Source organism: Anser brachyrhynchus (genome assembly GCF_964034855.1).
Source record: "Anser brachyrhynchus genome assembly, chromosome: 19".
In the NCBI taxonomy this organism is placed as follows: Eukaryota; Metazoa; Chordata; class Aves; order Anseriformes; family Anatidae; genus Anser; species Anser brachyrhynchus.
Genome location: NC_137712.1, coordinates 12,307,437 through 12,331,061, shown reverse-complemented (window position 1 = coordinate 12,331,061; position 23,625 = coordinate 12,307,437). Strand labels below are relative to the sequence as shown.

The 23,625-nt window shown below is 46.3% G+C and overlaps 3 protein-coding genes across 15 annotated transcripts in view; 1 reads left to right on the top strand and 2 right to left on the bottom strand.

Annotated features, from left to right (window-relative positions):
- Positions 1 to 258, bottom strand: part of LOC308180458 (dual specificity testis-specific protein kinase 2-like) — a 105,136-nt gene extending 104,878 nt beyond the window's left edge. For all 10 annotated transcript variants that reach the window (XR_013940957.1, XR_013940958.1, XR_013940959.1 and 7 more), the window contains exon 1: positions 234 to 258. Coding sequence is in view for 2 of the 10 variants with exons in the window: in XM_080562186.1 (XP_080418312.1) it covers positions 234 to 243 (10 nt within the window). In the remaining 8 variants the exon portion in view is untranslated. The remainder of the gene's footprint in view (positions 1 to 233) is intronic.
- Positions 259 to 1,588: 1,330 nt separating this feature from the next.
- On the top strand, positions 1,589 to 23,447 carry DPP7 (dipeptidyl peptidase 7). 3 transcript variants are annotated; one of them, XM_080562183.1, is made up of 13 exons: positions 1,617 to 1,869; positions 2,141 to 2,254; positions 4,568 to 4,707; positions 5,444 to 5,607; positions 7,468 to 7,603; positions 10,410 to 10,491; positions 11,271 to 11,437; positions 12,674 to 12,734; positions 20,656 to 20,774; positions 20,885 to 21,041; positions 21,328 to 21,392; positions 22,343 to 22,413; positions 23,019 to 23,447. In XM_080562183.1, exons 1-13 carry the CDS (start codon positions 1,800 to 1,802, stop codon positions 23,152 to 23,154), a joined length of 1,482 nt encoding a protein of 493 aa, XP_080418309.1. In that variant the 5' UTR covers positions 1,617 to 1,799; the 3' UTR covers positions 23,155 to 23,447. The 3 variants fall into 3 exon arrangements, with proteins under 3 accessions (XP_080418311.1, XP_080418310.1, XP_080418309.1); XM_080562184.1 differs by lacking the exon at positions 23,019 to 23,447 and having other exon boundaries at positions 1,592 to 1,869; positions 21,328 to 21,441; positions 22,343 to 22,405; XM_080562185.1 differs by lacking the exons at positions 5,444 to 5,607; positions 7,468 to 7,603 and having other exon boundaries at positions 1,589 to 1,869.
- Positions 12,741 to 20,648, bottom strand: LOC308180455 (kelch-like protein 13). 2 transcript variants are annotated; one of them, XM_080562181.1, is made up of 5 exons: positions 19,586 to 20,648; positions 18,581 to 18,937; positions 17,700 to 17,952; positions 14,913 to 15,073; positions 12,741 to 13,747 (listed from the first exon to the last, which is right to left on the bottom strand). In XM_080562181.1, the coding sequence occupies exons 1-5, from the start codon at positions 19,637 to 19,639 to the stop codon at positions 13,349 to 13,351; spliced, it is 1,224 nt and encodes a 407-aa protein (XP_080418307.1). In that variant the 5' UTR covers positions 19,640 to 20,648; the 3' UTR covers positions 12,741 to 13,348. The 2 variants fall into 2 exon arrangements, with proteins under 2 accessions (XP_080418307.1, XP_080418306.1); XM_080562180.1 differs by having other exon boundaries at positions 18,581 to 20,648.
- Positions 23,448 to 23,625: the final 178 nt, after the last annotated feature.

Below are 23,625 nucleotides of genomic sequence, written 5' to 3'. Positions count from 1 at the left end.
CTGGAACCAAAAACCTAAAGAAATCACCCATTAAATGACTTTAATGGCTGTTTTGAGAGCTGCTCCCGACTTGCTGTCAGAACAGGGTACACTCTCTCCCTCCCCTCACCACAGAGCCACCAGTGTATCACCACCACAGTGACATTCTCTGATCCTGGCACACACTTACAGGCTCCTGCCAAGAGTGAGGGGTATCATCCACACCTCTTCCCATCTGCTACTCCTTCACTCACCACTCCTCATCTGACTGCTAGACGTGAGGCAAAGCCTACCATGGTTCCTGGCCCTTGCCCTGAGTTCCTCCTGCACTGTTACCACTTTTTTTTTTTTCCCCTCTCACCTCCAGGCACTATACAGCCCAGCTGCTGTGTGCTCTGTGTGAAGGCAGGGCTGAGCTTTTTACCCTGCCCATCTCCTCCTTCTCATGCAAAGGCATCAAAGAGCAGGCATTAGGTGTCATTATTCTTCCTGCAAAGGGAAGCACTGATCCTACACCACGATGTGAATGCTGCAAAGGTAGGAAGAGCGGAAGACAGTGGAGAGGCTGGTTTGGAGACTCCTCACCCCCTGCACAGCAGCATTCCCCAGATCTGCAGGGGTGGAGTGGTGGCCTAGCACCAGCATGGAGCCGTGCTGACTTCCACCTTCCTCATCCTCACTCCCCAAGCTGGGCTTCCAACACTGAAGCAGGAGGCCCAGAGACCAGCTGGCACAGACAGCCTGCCTGCTGCCCACGATGCCCCACATGCTCCCAGTAAGGAGCTTGCTGCACAGTCAACAGCAGGCACAGCGAGCCCACCAGCTGCTCTCATCATTGAGCATCGCCACAGACACCTTACCACCCCCACCCTAGCACACTGTCCCTGTGACTTGCGGAAAACAGACTCCACAATCAGCGAGATTGTAAAGTAGGTATGTTTATTCAGCACTGGGCAGCACGGAGGGTAGTCCCACCAAAATCATGCACGTCTGACGTGGCAACTTGCTTTAGTTATATGCAGTAAAGAGTTACATATGCATGAAGTTTCACAACACGCCTATACATATTCATAACCTATCCCTGCTTCATATTAAAATTAGTTCCAAGGAGTCATTTCCATAAACTCCTCCCATCTGCACTTGCGCAGTGTATTCTGGTGGTGGTCGTGGGCATGAAGGTTGGTGACTCTTCCTCGTCACCGCTAGTTGACCTCTTGTCTTTGCACACACTCAGTTGCTCCTTGGCTCTTGTCCATCTGCAGGACCAGTTTCTCCCAGTTTCTTAAGACAGGCTCGCTCTCTTATTAGGAGACTGACCTTGGCAAGGGGCCCAAGGCTTCTTGCTTTAGTTAATTGGCACAATGCACCATAGTTAGCAAAGACGCTAAGTAGCATCCTAGTTTAACGCTGTCAGCGCTCTATCTCTACGTGATAAGATTCTCCTAACTCCCTCTCTCACCCGAGCCCTGCCGACGCTCCAGCTCCATCCCGCTGCCTGCTGCACGGGGCACAGCGGGCTCGGGCTCGGGCTCGGGCTCGGGCTCGGGCTCGGGCTCGGGCTCGGGCTCGGGCTCGGGCTCGGGCTCGGGCTCGGGCCCCGGCCCCGCGCTGCCTGCACGAGCCCCCGGCAGGCCCCGGCTGCGCGCAGAAGCAGCGGCTGGCGGGACGCCCCGCCGGCCCACACGGCGCTGCCTCGGTAGACATGGCGCCCGTGTGGTCACGTGAGGGGGGTGTTACCACGGGACGCCGCGGGCTCCGGAGCTCCCGCGCCGGCGGACGGGTCGGTGCCCGCGGAGCGGAGGCGCGAGCGGGAGGTTGCCATGGGAACGCGCCCGCTGCTGCTGCTCTTCGGCCTCTTCCCGCTGCTGCCGCCGGCCCGCGGCGCGCCGGGTGGGTGCCCGAGCCGGGGCCCTGCTCCGCTTTCCCTGCGCCCCGCGCCGTGCTGCGAGCCCGCCCGGGTCCGTCCCCTCCGGGCGAGAGCCCCCAGTCGGCCCGGGCCTCACCGGCCGGGCGCTCCGAGCTCCCCCGCCCCGAACGGGCACGGGCAACCGGCACCCTCCCGCCAGCCGGGCTGGGCCGGGCCGGGTCTGGCCGCGCCGCGCCGCACCAGGGGGTGGCGGCCGTCGTCGGTCAGCCCTGCACTGACGGTCCTTTCCTCCAGCTGCCCGGCCAGCGGGGCCCGGCCTGGAGGAGCGGTTCTTCCGGCAGGTGCGGGACCACTTCAGCTTCGAGACCTGCGGCAACGAGACCTTCCCGCAGCGGTACCTGGTCTCAGGTGGGTCCTGGGCCCCGGGGGTGCACTGCGGCCTGTGGCAGCGATCGAGCTTTCCGAAGGCTCGCCGCTCGTGCACAGGGACAGAGCCTCTCAGAGAGCTGTGCTGAGCAGCCAGCGGTCGGTCTGAGCCGAGCACCAGCCCACCGCGAGCCAGTCCTTTCTCCTGTCACTTTGCTTAGCCTCTCCTCTCATCCGCTTCAGTTCCTCACTCTGGTAGTAAGATGTGCGGTGCAGATGAGGGGATTGGCCTCTTAGCAACGTGAGCAGGTAAGAAAAAATGGCAGTGGTAGGTTTGAACTGGGCTGGCCCTGTGCATGTGTATTTTCAGTTAGACACAGTATCTTTTAAGTGCAGCTTCAATGCATCAGGAAGAGCAAATAGTGACCCAAATGTTGCAGTCAGTACTCGTGATTCTTACATGTGAAGACAACTCCAAGAAAGATGTCTCTTGGGCCTGAATTTCACATTATTCATAACCCAACAACTTTAGATAGTTTAAGGCATGCTGAACAAAGAGGACAAGGAGCCTGCAGTGTCTGTCTTTCTAGCTAAATAATGAGTTGTCTTCTGAGTCACAAGCAGTAAGAGAGAGGAGGCTTTTCCAAACAACATGCTTTCATTTTCATCATAATTTCAATAACTAGTGTCAGATGTTTTTGAGTACTACATGCTTGGAGTTACTGGGGAGATTTGCAGTGAGACAGCAAGTGTGGCGCTGTGATTAGCATCAGCCCAGAGTGCTACCTACCTCTGGGTAGCACTGCCCGGTCCTAGCACTCACTCAATGTCATCTTAGGCCTATAGGCCTGTGCCTGGAGCCTGTTAGACACGTTATTGCCTTCTCATTATCTGTTACTCTGCAGCTTGTTCATCACTGTCACCTGGTTATATGTATTACACCAAGCATGAGCTCAGGGATCACTTCGGCACAAAGATATCAGAACATTAGTGAATTTTGATGGCATACCCAGGACTGAAATTTCACAAATAAAATGACCATCTTTGAGCAGAACTTAGGGATCACCTCGTTTAAAGCATTGCGGAATTTGATTTTTAAAGTGTTATGTTTTATCTGCATGTCCTTCCAGGGCAAAGGTTGTAAATTTAGAGCTAAGTAATATCTGTGAGAAACAAAACATGTTGAGTAGTTTCTTTTCCCTCTTTCTGCTTCTTGTGCAATACAAGTCTTCAGATTATCAGTGAGAAATTGAAGGAGACTATTATTTCACAACCAGGCATCTGACTGTCTTGAGGTTAGCTCGCAGTTGCCCCAGGATTTAAATCTGAAAATAGATATCTGTTTAAGCAACCTGTCTATGTTTTTGGCTCTTGTGCACAGCTGTTTGCTACAGAAGCCATGAAGCATATGAGAAGAAATGTCAGAGTAAATAGAGCACTTCAGTTTCTTACCTGATACCCAAAACAGATGCAACACAGAAAGAATCAGCCTTTTTGTTAACAAAGATCAAGAATTTCACTAATGACATATTTCAGGCCTGTTTCCAAGCCAATACTTGCTCTGGCAGGTCTGCATTGAGAATATCTGTTAATGGAAACAGCCTTGCCTGAGATGCTGCAGTTGCGTCCATAGCATGACCTTTGTTGGAGGTTCCCTTTAGGTGATAAAATTAATGCTTAACTGACAGTCTGAAGTCTTGTTGAAGAAAGCTATTTATTCTCCCCCCCCCCACCCCGACTCCTGTACAATTTAAGAGTAAGCTAAAATCAAATGTTTGACAAAATCAGCAGTAAAGCAGCCATGTGTTACACAAGCAAGTATTGGCACCATCGGTCAGCTCCTCCTGGTAGTCTCAATTTGCCATCAGTTATAGACAGATCAGAAGATAGAGAATATGTTATTTACAGCTCGGCTCTGTGTTGTACATCACAATAAAAGCAGTAGAAAGAGGCAGGCAATTCCTCAATGTTCATTTTGTAGGAAAAGTGATCTGTGCAAGTGTTTTGGGACAAATTGGGTTGAAATGGGTATATAAATGGGAAATCACTCTTTTGGGGGCAGCTGTTTGCAAATTCCTTGTAGATCTGAGATTTTCAGGATTTTTAGGCAGAAGTAGAAGTTCCAGGTCGTATAGTGATCTCATGGAAGCTCTTACTTAACCCTGCTCAAATGACAGATTTCTGTAGCCTGGCCTTTCTAACATCTGCATTCCCCAACACAGGTCTCAGGGATCAGCCTGTTCAAAGAGTTCTTCCTCATTAAGCTCCTGCCCAAAGTCACCAAAACCAGACATTTCATGCTCTGACATTTTTGTTTGTTTTTGTTTTATGTCTTCTGTCAATTATCTCACTCAGTAAAGTTCTGGAACAAAGGATTTGGACCAATCTTTCTCTATACTGGCAATGAAGGTGATATCTGGACTTTTGCTCAGAACTCTGACTTCATATTTGAATTAGCAGAGGAACAGGAAGCACTTGTGATATTTGCTGAGCACGTGAGTATTTTAGTCATTATGTATATTATAGAGTTGTGTTCGTATTACCAAATTCATCTTTCTCCAGGTCCAGAAAAATAACATCTCTTGCCACAAAGCAGAGGTAGACCTGCTGCAGGCTTTCTTGTCATAATAGTAGCTCTTCATTATTTAACCACAGTCTCTGAATATTTTTTTTTTTTTATACCTACCACCAGTCCAGGAGAGAGACTACTGTTTCAGTAAAACTTATCCTATGGCATATTTGATTTAGATCAGAGCTGTTATAAATAGTTTCCACTGGTCTTGAACTCCACACTGGACTGGAGAGTTTTTTTGTTAAGATAATGTTTTTCTCTCTAGCCTGTGAAGTCCTAGACCATCCTGTTCCTAGGTACACCACCCTAACAAATCTATTACTCTCCAACCTATGCATGAAGAGATTATACACTGTTCCCTTTTCTAGCTGGGAATTTCAAGAGAGAGACATGTCAAGGCTCCACTTGGCACCCACTGAAGTAGCTTGTCCTGAACTTTCCCATCCTCTATGGGACGTATCCTGAAGGTCTCTGTTTATCTGATATAGGCAGATTCTGGAGAATCTGAGCATTTGCTCAGTTAAGAACAAGTTAAGGGGATGATGCGTGCTCTGTTATCACTTCCCATTTGTGCACACTTGTCCCATTCCTATAATGAAGGACAGGGAAGACCCAGGCTTTGACACCAACATTTTTGCAGCATATCTCTTTGCTTCCAGAGGTACTATGGCAAGTCTCTTCCATTTGGACTTGAGTCAATACAGCTGAAGAGGACTGGTCTGCTTACTGTGGAACAAGCCCTTGCTGACTACGCAGTGCTAATTACTGAGCTTAAGCAGCAGTATGGTGCTGCAGACTGCCCTGTCATTGCTTTTGGAGGCAGGTAAAGGTTGTGTGTGGTTCTTCCCTTCTCTGCATCCTTTCCTAGACATAGTTGTGGTGTTCTCATAGTTCCATTTAGCTCTCCAGCAAGCTTTAGAGGCAGAGCTCTAAGCTATTCTATAGACAGCATATGTGCCTGAGCTCCTTGAGAGCTTATCTCCAGGGCCCAGGCAGCTCTCCCATTAAGAATTAGTCTTGACTTGTGATTGCCTTTGGGCATGTTTGCTTTGGAGACTGGGTGTTTCTAGACATCTTCAATGTACAAGTCAGCCAGAACTGCAGAAGATAAGTTCCTCCTGCAGTATCAGATGATTTTACATGAAAAATGCTGAAAATCAATAATTGGTAAAATATTCTTTCTTGGGGCCATCCAGCTTTTTATCAAACACAGCCTCTTTATCAGTATCCAGACACTTTCATTGTAGGCTCTTTTATAATTCTGCTCTGTAACCTGCTGCTTGTTTGCTCCTGGCTTCCAACAGACATCCTTCCGCAAAGTGCTTGCTCAGTTGCAGTTCAGAACTGTGTTGATATCATGTCCCTGTCTCTTGAATGGCTTCCTACACTCATACAGAGAGGTGCATCCCTTTAAAAGGTTTCCAATGAGTACAGGGCTTCCCAGTCACTGCAGTGAGCTAAAAAGCATTTGATCAGGTGATTATCATTACACTCCAGCGCACTGTGGTGGTGACTGGGTTGTTGATCCCAGTGGTGTTTATACCATGTCTACCAGGACAGTAGCTAGTGTAAAAAGGGCCAGAACAGTCCTGGGGTGGGGAGGTGGGATTCAGTGAGACCTGCTAGCTGTTAGACTACAGCTGTTTGTTTGTAAATTGGAGTTAAACATGCAGCAGCTCTGAACAGCACTAAACCTATCTGAAGAATACTGAAATACGGCAGTACTGGAGCAGCATGTTTCCGGGGGGGGGGGGGGGTGTTGAAACAACCTTCAGTCGCTTATAGTTTTGCCAAACTATCCGGTGGAACTGAATTTTTTTGTGTCAATTTCTTTTTTCTGTTTCCAAGACCAGAGTTAGAGAAAAGTATATGGCTTTACATGTGGGTGATGTGGGACTTGAATACTTCTGAGCTGTGAGTGAAGAGGTTGGAGTCAGACAAGGTGTTATCTCTGTGTTAGGGTTGTCATTTATCAGCCCCAGGAATGACCTCAGAGTAACTCAACAAAAATTTGCATCTGCATAACTTTTGTGGCCTTGGGTTTATCTAGCAATCCCAGATATATCTGCAGATCTGTGGCCCTGTCACTGAAGCTGTCAAGGTGGCTTTGAGTTTTGATGTGGTATTTGTTAATGTCTCCCATTCCCTAGGCCTTTGCTGGTAATTTATGCAGCTGTTACTTGGGTTGCCCAAGATGACTGCCTCCCACTTCCCAGCACTAGAGGGAGCTGAATGTTCTGTAGTGTTCAGGGACACCCTTTGCTTGTTAGCTCTTGCCTAGACAGTCTTTATAATCCTATATGCAAAATGTTGTCTCCTTCACCCATTAAGTAGTGACAGCTTGACTTGAGCCCCAGTTGGTTCTTCAGTGAAATCATCAGGACGTGCTCAGGATGGGGCAGAGTTAGATAAAGGCAGCATTTACATTTGTCTGCAGAATCCAATTGGGCTGGTGTATTCCCATGAGAGTTGACTTGAGGGTCTGGGGAAAAGCCAGTAGGAACTTGCTGTGTACAGCTCATTAACTATAACTCGATATTTTTACATAAGGATGACACCTAGATTTACATAAACATTTTGTTGTTTTGAGTGCGGTGAGCTTGTGACTGCTGGCCTGAACTTTCAAGTTAGTATGTTATAATCTGTCTGTGAAAGGAAATAACTCTTCTCTGTCCTGTGCCAGCTATGGAGGAATGCTGAGCGCTTACATGAGGATGAAGTACCCAAACATTGTAGCTGGAGCATTAGCTGCCAGTGCTCCTCTGTTGTCTGTGGCTGGGCTTGGAGACCCCACTCAGTTCTTCAGAGATGTAACAGCAGTAAGTAATAGCTCTTCGCAAGAACATTTTTCTTCTTCCTTTAAGAAGGCAAGATTTTTTTTCTTTTCCATGTCTTTAAACAAACAGCTGGTTTTGCAGCATCAGTGCTAGACAGATCTGCAAGGAAAAGCAGCAGCTGCAAACAGTGTTGAGTGTTGCTGTGGCTGGGGCAGCTCAGGGCTCAAAGGTGCTGCTCTTCTAAACAACACAAAACAGTTCTGTGACCTTTAGTACCACTAAGAATTCACTTTTCCATTTCTAGTGGTTGTACAAATTACAGGCTGAAAGTTTTCCTTTGTACCTGGCTGAAACCTTTGGATAATTAATTGTTCAAATCCTCTTTCAAAATGTTTCTGCATTGATATTTATGATTCACTGTAGATCCTTATTCTCAATATGGTTGCATTTCAATGAAGAACTTGAATATTTCACTAAATAAAAACGTGCATGGTGTCCTGGATTCACTGAAAACCAAAATTTAAATGTGGCTTTCATGTTCTAAGGACATCAGAATAAATGGAAATATCCATGGGAGTATTGCTGAGAACTGAGTTGCATTTAGTTTACATGGAAAGAAATGTACTAGCTGGTAGTACTGAAAGCTTGTGATGGTGGCTGTTTTGCCTCTTTGGTATGATTTTCTAGATCTGGGTGACACATGTGGCTTTGTGTGAACTACCTGTGTATGAAATGTGGTCCTTTTGCTCTTGTTACATATATGAAACCTTATTTTAATGTAGACACTTACAGCGCAGACAGTATTACTGCTAAGCATAAAGAAGAGTGTCATGAAAATAAACAAACTCAATAGCATTTGAAACTTTTAAGTATATAAGAGAACAAAAGACATCTTGTCTTAAAGTTATACATTTTGAATATATGGTATCACTCAATTGTCTAACATGCTCTGTAGTGGAAATTCGTCTCTGGATGAAGCTAATTCCTTCTCAGAACTCCTGTTCAGATGATAGCTCTGACTTGTTTCAGTTGTGAATGTGCTGTGAGTCGTTACACACCCCTGAAATCAGAGCTTTGACCTTTTCATGTGGAAAAAAAATACTAATTCAGATACTAAGCAAGCACTTTGAGTTGTTTTCAAAGTAATTCCTTCCACCTTCAGCATGTTTACATAACAGCAACCCTGTGCATCTGAAGGCTCAATTCAGCTGCTCTTCTCAGTGAACAAATGTCCCTGAGAGCTGTTAATACTAATCAAGGCACAAACCTTCTGTGAATCATTGTGGGAGCTCTCTTTTCTGCTTTCTGCTTCTGAGTCAGAGCGTGTTCTCTCAAAGCAGCTTTCTCTGTGACTTTTATTGAGCATTTCCAGCACATTTCATGAGCCTACAGCTCACAGGGGAAGTGAGCAAAGGGCAGAAAGTTTATTCTGTGTATGGCATTTGCATAAGACTAGGTTTATATGTACACCAACTGCCATCCCTGCAGCCAGACAGAAAGCCCTAGTGTGAAGAATACATGTGCAGCAACATGTGTGCTTCCTGTAAGCTTACTGCTGCAGGGGCTGGCCAAGCTATCAACTTCAGCATGGTTTAGACTTCTGAATTAGGTGTAATTCAAAAGAGTAAAGCTGGCAGCCTGAAAGCTTTGATTGCCAAGCTGGAACAGCTTTTCTTGAAATGTCTGTAATGCCTCCTGCCTCTGCGACAGCTCAGCTGACCTGTTTCTATGTCCATAATGGTCTGCTGGGGAAAAGCAAAACTGGCAGTGGTTCCTTATGTCAGGCAGCATACTGCAGCAGTTCGGCATTAGCCTCTCAGGGACCGCAGTGGTCACTGCAGCCAGAACAGACTTGCTCTTCCATCCCAGACTGACTCATCTGCATGCTCCAGTTTAGAGCCATTAGTTGATAATAAGCACACACAGAAGGAGATTTAAACCACGGAAAATCCCAAAGTGATTTCTCGAACTTTCAGACAAAAGGCACGGAGAGGAATCAAAGGAAGGTCCCATATCTGTTTGTAGTTGAGGCTGCGTCTTTGTAAGAAAAACGCTTAGCTAGTGGTCTGTGGTTAGTTACCATTGTTCTCACATGATGAAGAGACCTTAAAAGAGCCCTACTACTTATTATTACAAAGTACTGGTTGTGGGCAGATCTCAAACTGCCTTATGAGCTGACAGAAGAGAAACAATTTGGGTTGCTAGAGCCTTCAGTGGCAGAAACAACTTGTTCCAACAGCGTAACCTGCCACAGCTCTTCAAGCATACCTTAAAGTGCTTTTTCAAGAGGATCAGTAGTGCTTTTCCCAAGAAAAGAAGACATGGCGTTCTTGGTCATCTGGTAGGTCACTGGCAAGCTTAAGAAGAAAAGCAGGTCTTGGTTTCCCAGTCCAGTGCTCAGCCCTGTGTGGCTCCTTCTTACAGACAAAGTACGGTAGGAGGCCTCTACTGTATGTTTTAAAAACAAAAAACTGCTCTTGACCCTAACAGTCTGGTACCTGTTCCCATGTCCAAGGCACATGTCTAATCTCATTGTTTCATGTTCAGTCTAATGGCTCCACAAAGTGCAAAGTGTTTTGTCTAAATGCTAGTCCCAGTAGCGACCTGGTGAAACAATTACTGCTTGGTCTGAGCTGTGCAGGCTGTTAGTTTGTGCTGGCACATTCTGATTGTCTGGAGCTCAAAGCAGAAGCACAACCGTCATTGCTTCTGGAGATGCAGATGCGATTCTGGCCATAGTGGGCAAGTAACCTCTGTCATCTCCTGGTACTTCTGGCAGCTTCCCTGTGCAGCATCTGCACGTATCTCCTCTGTACAACTGTAATCCTGTCATTTTCTGTCCTTTCAGGACTTTCAGAAGTCTGGCCCAGACTGTGTCACAGCTGTACGCAAAGCCTTCCATCAGATCAAGTATCTGTGCCTGAGTGGAGGTAAGAACAAATGGCCCCACAGACTGTTTCCCAGGAGTAGGTAGATTCAGGGATGGGGGCAAAAAGTTGATTCTGTCAGGTTTTTGGTTAGGCCTTAAATGGGTTCCAGCTAAATCGATGCCAATGTCTGCCTGACCTTTCTGCTTGCATGACTGATTTTTGATTTCACGAACAGTTTTGATCAGTATTGGTATATGGACACTAAAATGCAAGTACCTATATGGAGGATTGCACTGTGTTAATTAAACCGTCTTTTCTGCAGGAAAAAAAAAAGTGTTCAAAAACACCTTCAATTTGATGCTGGTAATATCTGTGATATCTTTGCTTGGATATCTGTTCTCCTGCACGAGAGCCTGATTGATGAGCCTGTCTTGCTTGGCTCTGAAGGGCACAGCAGGTGGGAGGCAGCAGAGCCTGAGGGAGCAAGGAGGGCGTTGCCACACAGGGTGCTGGGGAGGACAGCCTTGTACTTAATGCTCTTTTCACTGCATCAGCCTCGACTGTTCTGTCTCAGAGGGTGCTGCTTCCACTGACGTTCACCAGGGAGGTTTCTGTGTCTCGGCAGGGGGAGATGCAGGCTGCAGGCCAGTGAAGCCACACAGGAAGGCTTTGCCTGAACATCTGTGTTTGTGTAAATTTAGATGTAACATACCCTTCCTGCTGGAAACCTCAACTATGTGTTAACATATCTCATTATCCTTGTGTGAAACAAGACGCTGAAGCCTGGTATTAGTTTACTCTGTTGAAGTTCATGCCTTTCATTTGCTTTTCTTCTGTAGCTTATGATGAAATCAGCAGCAAAATGGCTACGTGCAATAAGATTTCTAACAAGGAGGATGTTTACCAGCTTTTTGGTTTTGCTAGAAATGCCTTCACCATGATGGCCATGATGGACTACCCTTACAGAACTGATTTCATGGGTCACCTCCCTGCTAATCCAGTGAAGGTGAGTACCAGGACACAGGTGAGAATTGCACTTTCTGAAGGGAGGGACGTACACCTCAATGACCTGAGTGCAGGGCTGCACAGCATGGGGCACAATCAGGCACACCACTGGGTGGTGGTGACAGGGAGAGTTAGTGGTGGGTTATGGCACTTCCACTGTGATGATAAATCTACATGTTTTAAGCCCCTCTGAGGTGGTAACTGTTGTGTTTGAAATGCATTGCTATTAGGCTTGTCAGGGAGGGCTTGCTGGAGCCATACCTGCCATTCTCTGTGTTTACTTTAGACAAAAAGGCCTGTGCAAGCTTGTTGACTTCAGTTTTTGATTGCTAAAATATACAGCATATCAAAAAATGTAGTTTTGTGGTAGCCTGCCTTGAAATACTTTCATAGACACATTTTTCTTGGTGGGTAGGTTGGAGTTCTAAAACTCAGTTTCCTTTTTAAAGTATCACCTGGTAAAATGCTACACCTCAGAGTACAATGAGGAGAAATGCCTGCTGCTATGGGGACTAGAAAACCTAAAAACTTTCAAAGGAGTAGGAGATGGCCAAGTGTGGGAAAACAGCCTGGTTCTCAGAGGGTTACAAACACCTCTTAGACAGCAGCTGGGGCCTGAAAAAGGTCCCAGATCACCTGTCACTATTGCAGCTCTTGACTTCTGCTTTGCTGTCAGCCTTGTGCTTCTGTTCTCTGCTGCACTCCTGTACACCAGGCTAATGGAACTTTACATGCTTCTGGCCTTGTGGCTAAGACAGCAGCTGGCATTTATGGTTCAAGTCCTACCTGGAGCAAAATGCACACTATGCAAGAGGTCCTACAGGCCATGTATTACAGGGATCCAGGAGACGCTGTCTCTGGCTCCACTGGGCATCCAGCCCAGGGTCTGTTTAATGATCTGTAAAATGGAAATATTATTCTAACCTCCTTTGAGAAGGGCATTAAAATATTCTGATTGCAGGAGGAAGAACTGTTCCTTGTAAGTGTCCTCCACATAGCTGTGGATGTTTACCTTGGAAAAGAAATAGACTGTCTTAGTCCTTTCTCCCTGTTTCTATGTATTTTGTTGCCAGAGAGAGGAAAAAACACCAAAAAGATGTTGCATTAGGCCCTTGGAAAGCTGCTGAACAATCAAATATGCAAGTGATACTTTAGACAAATCTTCCTGTTTATCCCTTCTGCAGCATAGACTGTTACCTATCGTGCCTGCAATTTTCCTGTAATGTGTCTCATCCAGGTTGGCTGTGAACAAATCCTTGCCCAGACAGACCCAATTCAAGGCCTGGCAGCTCTTGTTGGTGAGTGAATCTTATCAGATTGGTCTTTCATTTAAAATCCTGTTTTCTAGAAGCACCTGTAAGTAGAGTTGTCTCATCATTATGTGGTTTATGTATTGTGGGAGCTGGTACAACTCTGATTTTCCAGTGGGATGGTTTGTGCTGTATTGTTTTCATCCATTGGGACACTCCATGGTGGCAGGTTCATTCTCTCACCTTTTCAAACTTATCTTTGCAAAGTTTTTCAGCCATTGCAGCCCTTGCTGCAAAAACATTGCAGGCTGTTGACTTTTGATGAAATGTGACTTCTAAGGTACTTGGTTCTTTTCTAAAAGTTTACCCATACTCTGGCTCAAGCAGTCACAGATTCAGTGCATGTTCACTGAAGGAAGTTCTCTGGTCTGCTAGTTGAGGACAAGGTTGCCATCATAATGCCCTACAATCTTAACTGAGTGGCAAGACAATTGTAAATACATTGTATATGCTTATCTCTGTGAGTACTTAAATTGTCAGCCAGCAATATAAAATGTCAATTCTAAATCACAGCTGAAAATGTTTGGCTAGGGAACTAGAAGCGTTGCTAATGTACTAACCTCTTGGCAAACACTGTCAGATCAGTTTGACCTATTCACATCCTACTTCTCTTCAGAGGAAGAGAGGGACTTTTTTTTCTTTGTGATGAACAAGCTGGGAGTACATTTCTCCCTCCTGCTGGTGAGGGAGCACTTTGTGCCTCTCCCTGGCTCACCAGTTGCATTCACTTGGGACAATTTAATCATGCAAGAGGCATGATCAGCCAGAGCTTTAGGCAGGGAACTGGCTTTCTTCCATACCTGCCCCTCTATGTCATACATGAAAACACTGTCTTCTTTTTGCATGTGCTGTAGTGACCCACCTCCTGTGAGGTAGAGCATAGACTCACAGGCTGTGATACTGAACTGGCAGCAGCTGAACGGGGATAGCGTTAGCGTTGTCCACTGATCATTTACAGGACAATAGTACTCTGTTGCATCAACGTGAATCCATTCCTCCACCTGCAAAGAACCAGACCAACACTGATCCATCATATTACACCTCAAGCAGGTATCAATGTCACATCAGGCTTGCTTGGTTCATGGTAGAGGAAATCTCAACATCTATTTGAATACAGTGGAGCTCAAGGTGCCACATCTTCAATCTTAATTTAGCAATCAGAGCATCAAAAGAAGCTGAATAAAATAAAAGAATGCCACTCAAGAACTGCTCTAAAAGAGGCTTGTTCTTGGAAAATGGGAGGAATGAGCCCCAGGGACCTACCGGAATTGGTTTAGCCCAAGTCCTTCCTGGTCTCCATAGACTTAACACATTATGGAGGACCTCATCTGAAGAGAGCTACAGTGCATTGAATTCTACATAACTGAGTTTGTGTCATCTGGAGGAATTTGATGTCAGATGTGATGTGCAGTTCCTCTTTACAGATTTCTATCACTTCCTCAGGAAGCAATTAAGTACTCTAAGATACGTTCATTCCTTTGAAAGAAACAGCACTGGCCAAAATTGGGCATGGGATCCTGAATCTTTACTTTCAAATAGGAATTGCTGAATGATCTTTGAAAACTTTTTTGTCTTGACTTCTGGGAATGAGAGTCTCCCTGACTGAGCATTTCAGAATGTCAGATGTCTCCTTTCAGCTTCCCCTCCCAAGAAGGCTACACAGAGACTTTGATCCAGTTTCAGAGAGGGAGATCAACATTTGAAGAGGCTTTGCTTGCATTCCAGGATTTGAACTCATGTCTCCTAAAATCTAGGCTGGTGTCTTCACTGCAGTCCATTCCTCTTCTATTTGCCAGTGTTTCACACCCTCTCAGCACAAACAAGGAAAATCAACATATTTTGGGCAGGTACATGAGCAATTTTACCCTTAGGTTCTCCTGCGTTAGGCTGCAGCTACACTGTATGTTTTCTCTATGTAAAATAGAGCTTTAAACAGCCTTTGTACCCTAGCAAATAGGGTGTGACAAGGCAGCTTTTAGTGGGCATGATTTTGGGCAGGTACGCTTCCGTAAGCTTACTGGCCTAACTTGCAACTATGCAAGTCCACTAAGAGAACAAAAATAATAAAGTTGTTGGTCATCCTGCTGGAATAATGCAGTCAGGGCCTAGCAGTACAGAGACTCCATTTTGGAAGAGAATTGGTGTTACAAGAACAAATGAACTTACTCCTTTTAGTGTCCTTCCTCCAATGCAAAAGATTCTGTCTTTTACTGTAGCCATCCCATGATCACAGCGGGTAAAGGTCATGGCAGAGTTGCCAGTCCAACGTCGGAGGCGAGGGAGGTAGCTGTAAGTGTCTCGTAAGGTTTTACCTGCCGAGAAGCCTCCTAGAAGAAAAGCAGAAATCTTGAAAACCCATCCATCAGTCTGAGAATCATAGAATAGCTTGGGTTGGAAGGGACCTTAAAGATCATCTAGTTCCAAACCCCTGCCATGAGCAGGGATGCCACCCACTAGATCAGGTTGGACAAGGCCCTGTGCAACCTGGTCTTGAACACCTCCAAGGATGGGGCATCCACAACCTCTCTGGACAACCTGTTACAGTGCCTCACTACCCAAACATTCAGGAAAACCCTCTGCAAACATCAGCAGAGCTGACATGGTATGAAATATAAAACATGAGCTTCTTAGATATTATTTTTAAAAAATAGTTCCAACTGTTTCTGCAGATAGTTTTTCACAAATGAGTTTTGTATCAGCTCTTGGGGTATTTCAGGTGCAACCAGGAAGCACGAACAGCTTTAGTTATGGAATCTGCTTCCAGCACACAGAGTCACAGAATAGGTTTTTGAAAGAAAAACATTTGAAGTTCTTTGACCTACTGACAAAGATTCAAAGTTCAGAGCCAATCTGCCATTGCTATTGTCAGCTTTCTCGTTTAGGCACTCATTTGTGTATTTCAGGGCTGCCTTATAAAAAGCTCCTTACAGGTCAAAGGTGCTGCTATTGGAAGGGTAAATACTTTTAACTTTCTGCCTGTTGAATTCCAACCTGCAGAGAGGCTTTGCAAAAAATGAAGGTGATACTTCTGGTTGGGCATATGCCCAGCTTCCTGGGGCTTTGATGCTTTCTCTGTATGCATTGTGGTGTAACCCCATTAGGCTGCTGAGCTCCACACAGCCACTTGTTTACTCAACAACAGTGCGCTGGGATGAGAATCAGAAAGGTAAAAGTTAGAAAAACTTGTGGGTTGAGATAAAGACAGTATACTAGGTAAAGCAAAAGCTGTGCATGCAAGCAAAGCAAAATAAGGAATTTTTTTGCTACTTCCAATCAGTAAGCAGATGTTCAGTAATTTCCAGGAAAGCAGTACCATCACATATAACGGTTTCTTGGGAAGACAAATGCCATAACCCCCAATGTCCCTCCTTCCTCCTTCCCCTCCCCCCCAGTTTTATTGTTGAGCATGACATTCTGTGGTATGGAATATAATATTGCTTTGGCCATTTGGGGCCAACTGTGCTGGCTGTGTCCCTTCCCAGCTCTCGTGCATTCCCAGCCTCCTCGCTGGCAGGGCAGCACAAGAAATAGAAAAGTCTTGACTCTGTAAGCACTGCTCAGCAACAACTGAATACATTGGTGTGCTATCACCGCTATTTTCGTCAAAAACTCAAAACATAGCACCATCTCTTCTCTATGAAGAAAATTAACTTCGGTTAAATTAACTGTTGTCCCAGCCAAAACCAGGACAACACGGACACTTTGTCTGCATGGAGCTTATTTTTACATCTTTTGTTAAAGTAACACTTAATTTCTGAGTTTGCTTGGGCAGGGTAAATCAAATTTGCAGTTACGCCACTGATTTTAGAAGGAAAATAATGTTATAGACAGGTAAGGTCTTTTACATAAGGGGTACTTCTGGAATAGTGTTATCCAGCCTAGATCACTACAGCACGTTTGAAGCTCTATGAAGCAAGGAGGCAATTTTGTCCTTGCTGTCTGGTAGGAATCAAGACAAACAGTGGTTAAATGAGCTTTCTGTGGCACCATAGGTCAATTGAGCCAAAGCAGGGACTTGTACCTGAGCCTCAACTTTTCCTCTGGCTGAACCAGTATCCTTCCTTTTTGGTCATCTGCACAGCCAGTACAAGTGTCCTGCTGTCAGTGGAGTGTGTGTTGCTTTAAGACAGCCTGTGCACTGCCTTTTCTGCTCTCCGGACGTTGGGTGTACAAATAGTTGCAGGGAAGCGCAGGTCTTTGCAAGTGTACAGTTAAAAATTAATCTGGACTGGATCAGCACAGGGATCCCAGCTGGCAATAAGGGATTTAAGAAGCATGAATCCTATAGCAATGACAGGCAGACCCCAGGACTTTTAACTGCAGACCAATAACAAACACCAGAGTGCTTTTCCTAGGACAAACTAAAGACTATCTTTCAAGTCTGAATTAGTAGCTATAGAACCTAAAGATCTTCCAGCAGTTCCATGAAATGTTTAAATCCATGGTGCTTTCTTGTTAAACATACATACTGCACCATCTACCAAAGATCCTTGTAAAGACCAAGGGGTCTCTTAGAGGATAAGAGCTGTACAGGTCGTGCAGGTAAGAAGATAAGAACCTGCACTGTACTTATTTTTATATGGACTAACAGTGCAGTGCAGGGGAGTTAGTCCCACATATTCCATCCAGATTAATACCAGAGTGTAATCCCATCCCCAGCACTAGGGCCCTCATTTACCTTTTCAGACAGCAAAGCTTTGGGATTTTAGCCAGGACTGCAAGGTCAGAGCCAAGTAGGAGTGTGGTTTGCAAGTAGATGGTGTCATGTTTAATGTCATGGAAAGAAAATGGCTCCTGCAATCCAAGATCACAGTGAGGTTGTGTTGACACAGCAGGAAAAGGGCATGAGCTGTGGTTGTTGGTGTGGGTACAGGCTTGGACTGTGATGTAAAGATGCTAGTAAAAATCAATGAAAGTATATGGGAATATGCTGATTTTGATTAGCTTTGTCACCTGAAATATAGAGGATTCCCTTGTGGATTGTGCCTGCATGATCAGCAATAGGCACAGGGAAAGGAGCTGCAAACTCCCACTTGTTGTCAGCAGGCTGGTATGATTCCACAGTGCGGGTGAGGGTCCCCAGCAGTGTCCCACCACCCACAGCAAAGATATGATCAGACAGCACATCTGCATGGAAGCGTGTCCGCCGCTCCAGCATGCTGGCAACCTGGAGCCAGGAAGTATTGCGTGGATCAAATCGGAAAACCTAGAAATATACCAAACAGGAGATGGTTAGCAGAAAGCAGGTGCCTGGCTTTGCATCTCATGTGGCTTCAAGAACTGATTAACATTTTTTTCTGGGCTGAGGTTTACATTCAGAGCTGGACAGCTGAAACAGCAGTACCTTGCTGATGGAGCTGGCACCCCTGCGGAGGGGCAGGTGCTGATCTCTGCTCTCTGGAAACAGTGACAGGACCCGAGGGAACCAAGGCAACAGCATAGAGCTGCAACAGGGGAGGGTCAGGCTGGGTGTTAGAAAAAGGTTCTTCACCAAGAGGTGGAACAGCCTGCCCAGGAAAGTGTTTACAGCACCAAAGCTACCAAGACTTCAAGAAGCTTTTGGACAATGCCTTCAGACATAGGGTCTTATTTTTGTGTGGTCCTGTGTGGAGGTGGGACTTGGACTGAATGATTCTTGTGGGTCCTTTCCAAATCAAGATATTCTGCAATTCTAACATGTAGAGGTGGGAGACCTTCAGTGAGCAAGCCGAATAACATTCCCTCTCTCCCTCCCTCCCTCCCTCCCTCCCTCCCTCCCTCCCTCCCTCCCTCCCTCCCTCCCTTCCTCTCTTCCCTAGCCATTGTTCCAAGTCTAAAGCTTTCTTGTATCTTACCTCATTTGATGGTTGGTTTCCCATGGGATCAAATTTGCACTGTCCTCCAATGACAAAGAGGAAGTCACTGATGATGGCTACACAGTGGTTGTACACTGGCACACAGAGGTCCCCAACCTTGTGCCATGTGCTGCAGCTCTTGTCAGCAGCCCACATCTCCCTGCAAATGCAGTTGTCAGTGGTTCTGCCACCAGCAATAAGCAGCATGGTGGAACTGGAGCGGAGGCTCGTGCGTTGGGTCTGCAGGAGTGGCTGAGCATATAGCAGGGAGTGGTAAGTCAGAGCCTCCTGAAGATGCCTGTGGCAGCCTGAATCCAGCCTCATAAAAGGCATTTCCTGAACAAAGCGCTGCAGATCCTGTAAAGGAATGAGAGGGAATCTTATGCGCCTTAAAATGTCTGCTGCATCTTCCAACCGTGTGCGGTCGTGCTGCAGCCAGCTCGCAGCAGCTCTGAACAGCTCCAGCTCGCTGCACCCCTCTGTGTTGGTCCTGTCTAAGATTTCACAAAGGGTTCCTCTGTCAAGATCTTTCAAGCACTGAGGATCAGCCAGTATCTGTTTGTAATTCTGCCCTACATAGCGCATAGCTTTCTGTCTCAACTCTGCCGTGCCAAGTTTTTTAGCAATGTTAAGAACATCCATGCAGTTCTCACAGTTCAAACAGCCCTCCAGAAATTGGAAGCATAGCTTGATGACTTCCCGAACAAGCAGGGTTTCTGCGGCTTTGAATGTCTCCTCGATATTCTGTAATGAAAGATCTAATTTGTTGGAGTAAATGAAGTTGAGAACATTCCTCAGCCCTGCAGCACTGACAGCTTTCAGATGGACGTTACAATCCAAGCTTCCCACTCTTGTCAAGTTTCCAACAAATAGGATCTTGCAGTAATTACTTGCTGATGCTAAAATGATCTTGTGTGCTGGAAAGCAAACCCCTTCTGCCTCCAGTGTTACATCACACAGTGCTTTCTGGGCACGAAGGCTGCTGATCCCTTCTAGGAGTCTCACCAGGTAAGTGTCAGACACAAGCCTCTCCATGTTGGTCTGCGAGCTGAAGAGCATCGCTCTGAACCGCACAGTCCCAGGACTCGTCGTTGTACACTCAGTGCGTCTCCTGTGCAGTCATCTGCAGATGAACCAGGGGTTTCATGCTTTGAGGGAGCTGAGGCTGTGCTCCTTGCTCCACCGACCCATCCAAAATGCAGACACGGCAGCAACTTCTCTCCTCATCGTGCCTCTTCAGGTTGCGTCTGCCGGAGCCGAGTGCTGCGTGCCTCACAGAGCTAAGTGGGGTTGTTTGCCAGCAGAGCTGTTGGTGCTGGTTATCGCAGAAGCAGTGTTTGTGGGTTTTGCCTGTGGGCTGTGACACTGGCAGCAGTGGACAGCCACTGGCGTTACTGCATTCCTCCTCGTGCTATCTGGTAACTACCCATCTGCACAAAAGCAACTCATTCCTCTGCAGCTCCCCAGCTATGCTTCACTGGACCCTGTGGTCAGGTGCTTTCATCAGGGCAAGCCTGCACATGCCATCATTCCCTTTTTGAACAACAGTCAAACAAAATCTTGTGACGCACCCCCTTGGCCTTCTTGCTTAATTAGATGCATTCACACAACAGATACTTGCTGGGAGGGGGAGGAGGATGGTGTCAGCTGACACGTCCAGTTCAGTTTGAAGCCGGGTGTGCTGGGGACTAGTTTTCTCTATACAGCCTGCTCTTGAGTGCATTAGGGGTTGGAGGCTGGGGCCCTCCCAAAGACTAGTGATCTGGTCACTCAGCTTTTGGCATGAGCAGAGATAGCAGGAAACTTTCGGGAGCCTCTTCCTAACTGTGGATGCAGCAGAAGCAAGGGATAGAACATAGATGGTAGCAAGACCCTGTGAACACTTTGGCATAAAGTTGTGATCATAACCCAAAGCTGGTACATATGCTGCTAGGGCTATCCCTGCCTTACCTGCTCACCTACCTGGGGTATCCAACCTTTCCATGGTCTTGGATGCACGACTTTCACAAAGACTGTGGCTGAAAGGGCAGAGGGGTAATGATAAGTTGGCTTTGTGTTGTGTTTCCACCTGGCAGGGGTATTTTACAACTCCTCCGGCTCAGTACAGTGTTATGACATATACCAACTGTACCGGCCCTGTGCTGATCCCACAGGCTGTGGCACTGGCATGGACGCTGAGGCCTGGGACTATCAGGTAAGGTGTTAGAGACACCACCAAGCTTCAACAGCTGCCCTGTTTATTCCCCCCCCACCCTCCCCACCCCCCACCTCTACCTCCAGTGGCAGTTCTTGTACCTCTTTCAGGTCTGTACGGAGATCAACTTAACGTTCAACAGCAACAACGTGACTGACATGTTCCCTGAGATGCCCTTCACAGAAGCCATGAGAGAGCAGTACTGTCAGAGCAAATGGAGCGTGAAGCCAAGAGCACAGTGGCTGCAGACAAACTTCTGGGGAGGAGGTATGTTGTGTTGGGTGCTCATCATTTTGCTCGTGTAATTTGCTCCCTGCATTCCTTTTGCCTGGCTGAGCCCTGCAGGGACAACAGGCACAGCTAACTAACAAGTGCCAGCAGAAAAACACCAGGCCCAGCATAAGGGCTTGAGCAGACTTTTCTCTCTGAGATTCAAGTGGGAAGTTCTGTTCTCTTGTGTTTTCTGTTACTGTTTTTATTTGCTGTAGAAGCCAAACACCTGTGGGTAAATGGGCAGGAAGGAAGCCTCTCAAATGTCATCTTTGAATTTCAGACTTGAAAAGTGCAAGCAACATCATTTTTTCAAATGGCGACTTGGACCCATGGGCTGGAGGTGGGGTAAGCAGGTGAACTCCCTTCCACCAAGCACAGACAGCAGCCTTCCCAGGTGATGCACTGCCCACCTCTCCCTTTCAAATCAGCGCTGGCAATTCAACTTTAGCCTACCTGAATTTCTACAAGTGGCTGTTTTATGCTGAACCATTCAGGAGTCCCTGGATGTTAATGACAGACACGTTTGAGTAGTGAGTTGCCAAACAGCCAGGAACATTGGCGGCAGTAGTGTTGGCTTCCTGAGTATAGCAGACACGGCAGGAATCCAGCACCTTGTGGGTCTACCCAACCCCTGGAAGTGTTCAAAGCCAGGTTGGATTGGGTTTTGGGCAGCCTGGGCTGGTGGGAGGTGTCCCTAGGGCATAGAACTGTATGGACTTTAAGGTCTCTTTCAACCCAAACCATTCTACGATTCTATGAACCTTAACCAGTCACAATTCTATTTCAGGACAGTCTCAGCACTGAGTGTGCCTTGAATTTTCCTTTCTCAGCATGTTTTGTTAGATCAGGCAGTTGCTGTAATCATCAATCTAAACCTGGGAACATTTCAGTTTAGAGTTAACAAAACTTCAGAGTGGTGATAGAACTCTACTCTAAAAAGACCCAAAACAGGATTTTGAGTTATTTGAGCTCTTGATTATAATGCAGGTGGTCCCTTGTTTTAGGCTGGCTTGGCAGTCCCAGCTACAAAAGGAACAGGGTCCTTAGGGTGGATGAATCTTGTATTTCAAACTGCCTATTCTAGATTAGGCTGAGTTTTCATATTAGGGGAAGCCTCCAATTCACCTGAGTCGGAGGGTTTGACTCAAGAGGAGTTAGTCATGCACACAGTACCAGCTATACCAACAATCTCTTCCCATGCATTTCATCACTCCTGCCCACATCAGTTTTCAGAACTGATGTCCAGTTCTGCCTGGTTACTTGGTGAGAATTTCTCTCTGTTCCTTTCATTCCAGATAAATAGCAGCGTAAGTCCTTCACTAATTGTAGTAACCATTAAAGGAGGTGCTCATCACCTGGATCTCCGGTAAGTACGTAGTAACTGACAGGTTACTTTCCTTTGGATGGCAAGATCCTACTGCCATGGGTGTTTGGTCTTAGCTAGCCACAGTCCACAGAACAAGGAGATACTTTATTTAAATAGAACTGGATACCAGACTGTTAAGGCATAATTTTGGAGTCATTTTCTAACCTAATACAAGTGCTCTTACAGCCTTCACGGAAGACAGGTTATGCAGGACTCATCCCTAAACTCATGTACTTTCTTGGAACATGTTCTGCTTGCACTGGAATTGCCATGAGTGTCTGATGGTCTGTGGCAGTCAGTCATATGAAGTAGTCCAGTGTCTCCTGGCATTAGCCATCGGCCTTCCATCCTGCAGCAGAGGGGGCAGCAGCCACTGACGCAAGGGAGAGCTCTATGCTTTTCTTGCCTCTCCCAAGCTTGTTGGGCGTTACGTTAACTTCTTTTCTGGGGTTTAAATATGAAGTACAAACCATGAGACTAAAGACATGATCTCTGTCTATTAGTTCCCTGCCTGTGCTTTCCCTATGCAAGAGACAAAGATATGGCTTAGCCAAAATGTATCGGTGCTCTCCCATAACTAGCTCATACTGCTCTGCTTTCTCTAGAGGACACAATCCAGCTGACCCCCCATCTGTCATAGAGGCACGCAAGTTAGAAGCAAGCATCATCAGTGACTGGGTGAAAGCTGCAAGGACAAAAAGAGGATGGGAGAAGCGCTCTGGAGCTTCAGCAAGTGGGTAGCTGTGATAAGACACACACGGCCCGCATTGAGATGACAAGGCTGCCACTACTTACTACCAGGCTGCAAAAAGACCACAGCCTGCTGAGCTGTTCTTTTTGAGAAGGTATTATGTCCTACCATGCTGATGAAAATTCACCTTCCTGAAGTGTCCTATCTGCACCTAATCAAGAAGCAAAAGAAAAACAAAAGGATAAATCACTGACTGAAGCCAAAACCATGTTATGAGAATTTCATGTTCACCTACTACTGAGAAGTTATTGTAAATGATGGAAAGAATAAAAGCTTGCCTCAAGGCCCAGGAGTCATCACTGTCCTGAACAGTAGTATGTTGGGTAGGATGAAGGTAAATTATTAGAGAACATAAAAATTGGATGACTAGAGGAAAAGCAGAGGTACGGTCATTACATAGAATCATAGAATAATTTAGGCTGGAAAAGACCTCTAAGTCCAACCTTTAACCTAGTACTAGT

Coding starts and splice junctions, on each gene's coding strand:
- LOC308180455 (XM_080562180.1), bottom strand. CDS start 19,639: ATGCTCTTCAGCTCGCAGACCAACATGGAGAGGCTTGTGTCTGACACT. Junction 15,074..17,699: donor GGGAATCCTCTATATTTCAG/GTGACAAAGCTA, acceptor CTTTTCTTCTAG/GAGGCTTCTCGGCAGGTAAA. Junction 13,748..14,912: donor GAGGAAGGACACTAAAAGGA/GTAAGTTCATTT, acceptor GGTTCTTTGCAG/GTGGAGGAATGGATTCACGT.
- DPP7 (XM_080562183.1), top strand. CDS start 1,800: ATGGGAACGCGCCCGCTGCTGCTGCTCTTCGGCCTCTTCCCGCTGCTG. Junction 5,608..7,467: donor GTCATTGCTTTTGGAGGCAG/GTAAAGGTTGTG, acceptor GTCCTGTGCCAG/CTATGGAGGAATGCTGAGCG. Junction 21,393..22,342: donor ACCCATGGGCTGGAGGTGGG/GTAAGCAGGTGA, acceptor CTTTCATTCCAG/ATAAATAGCAGCGTAAGTCC.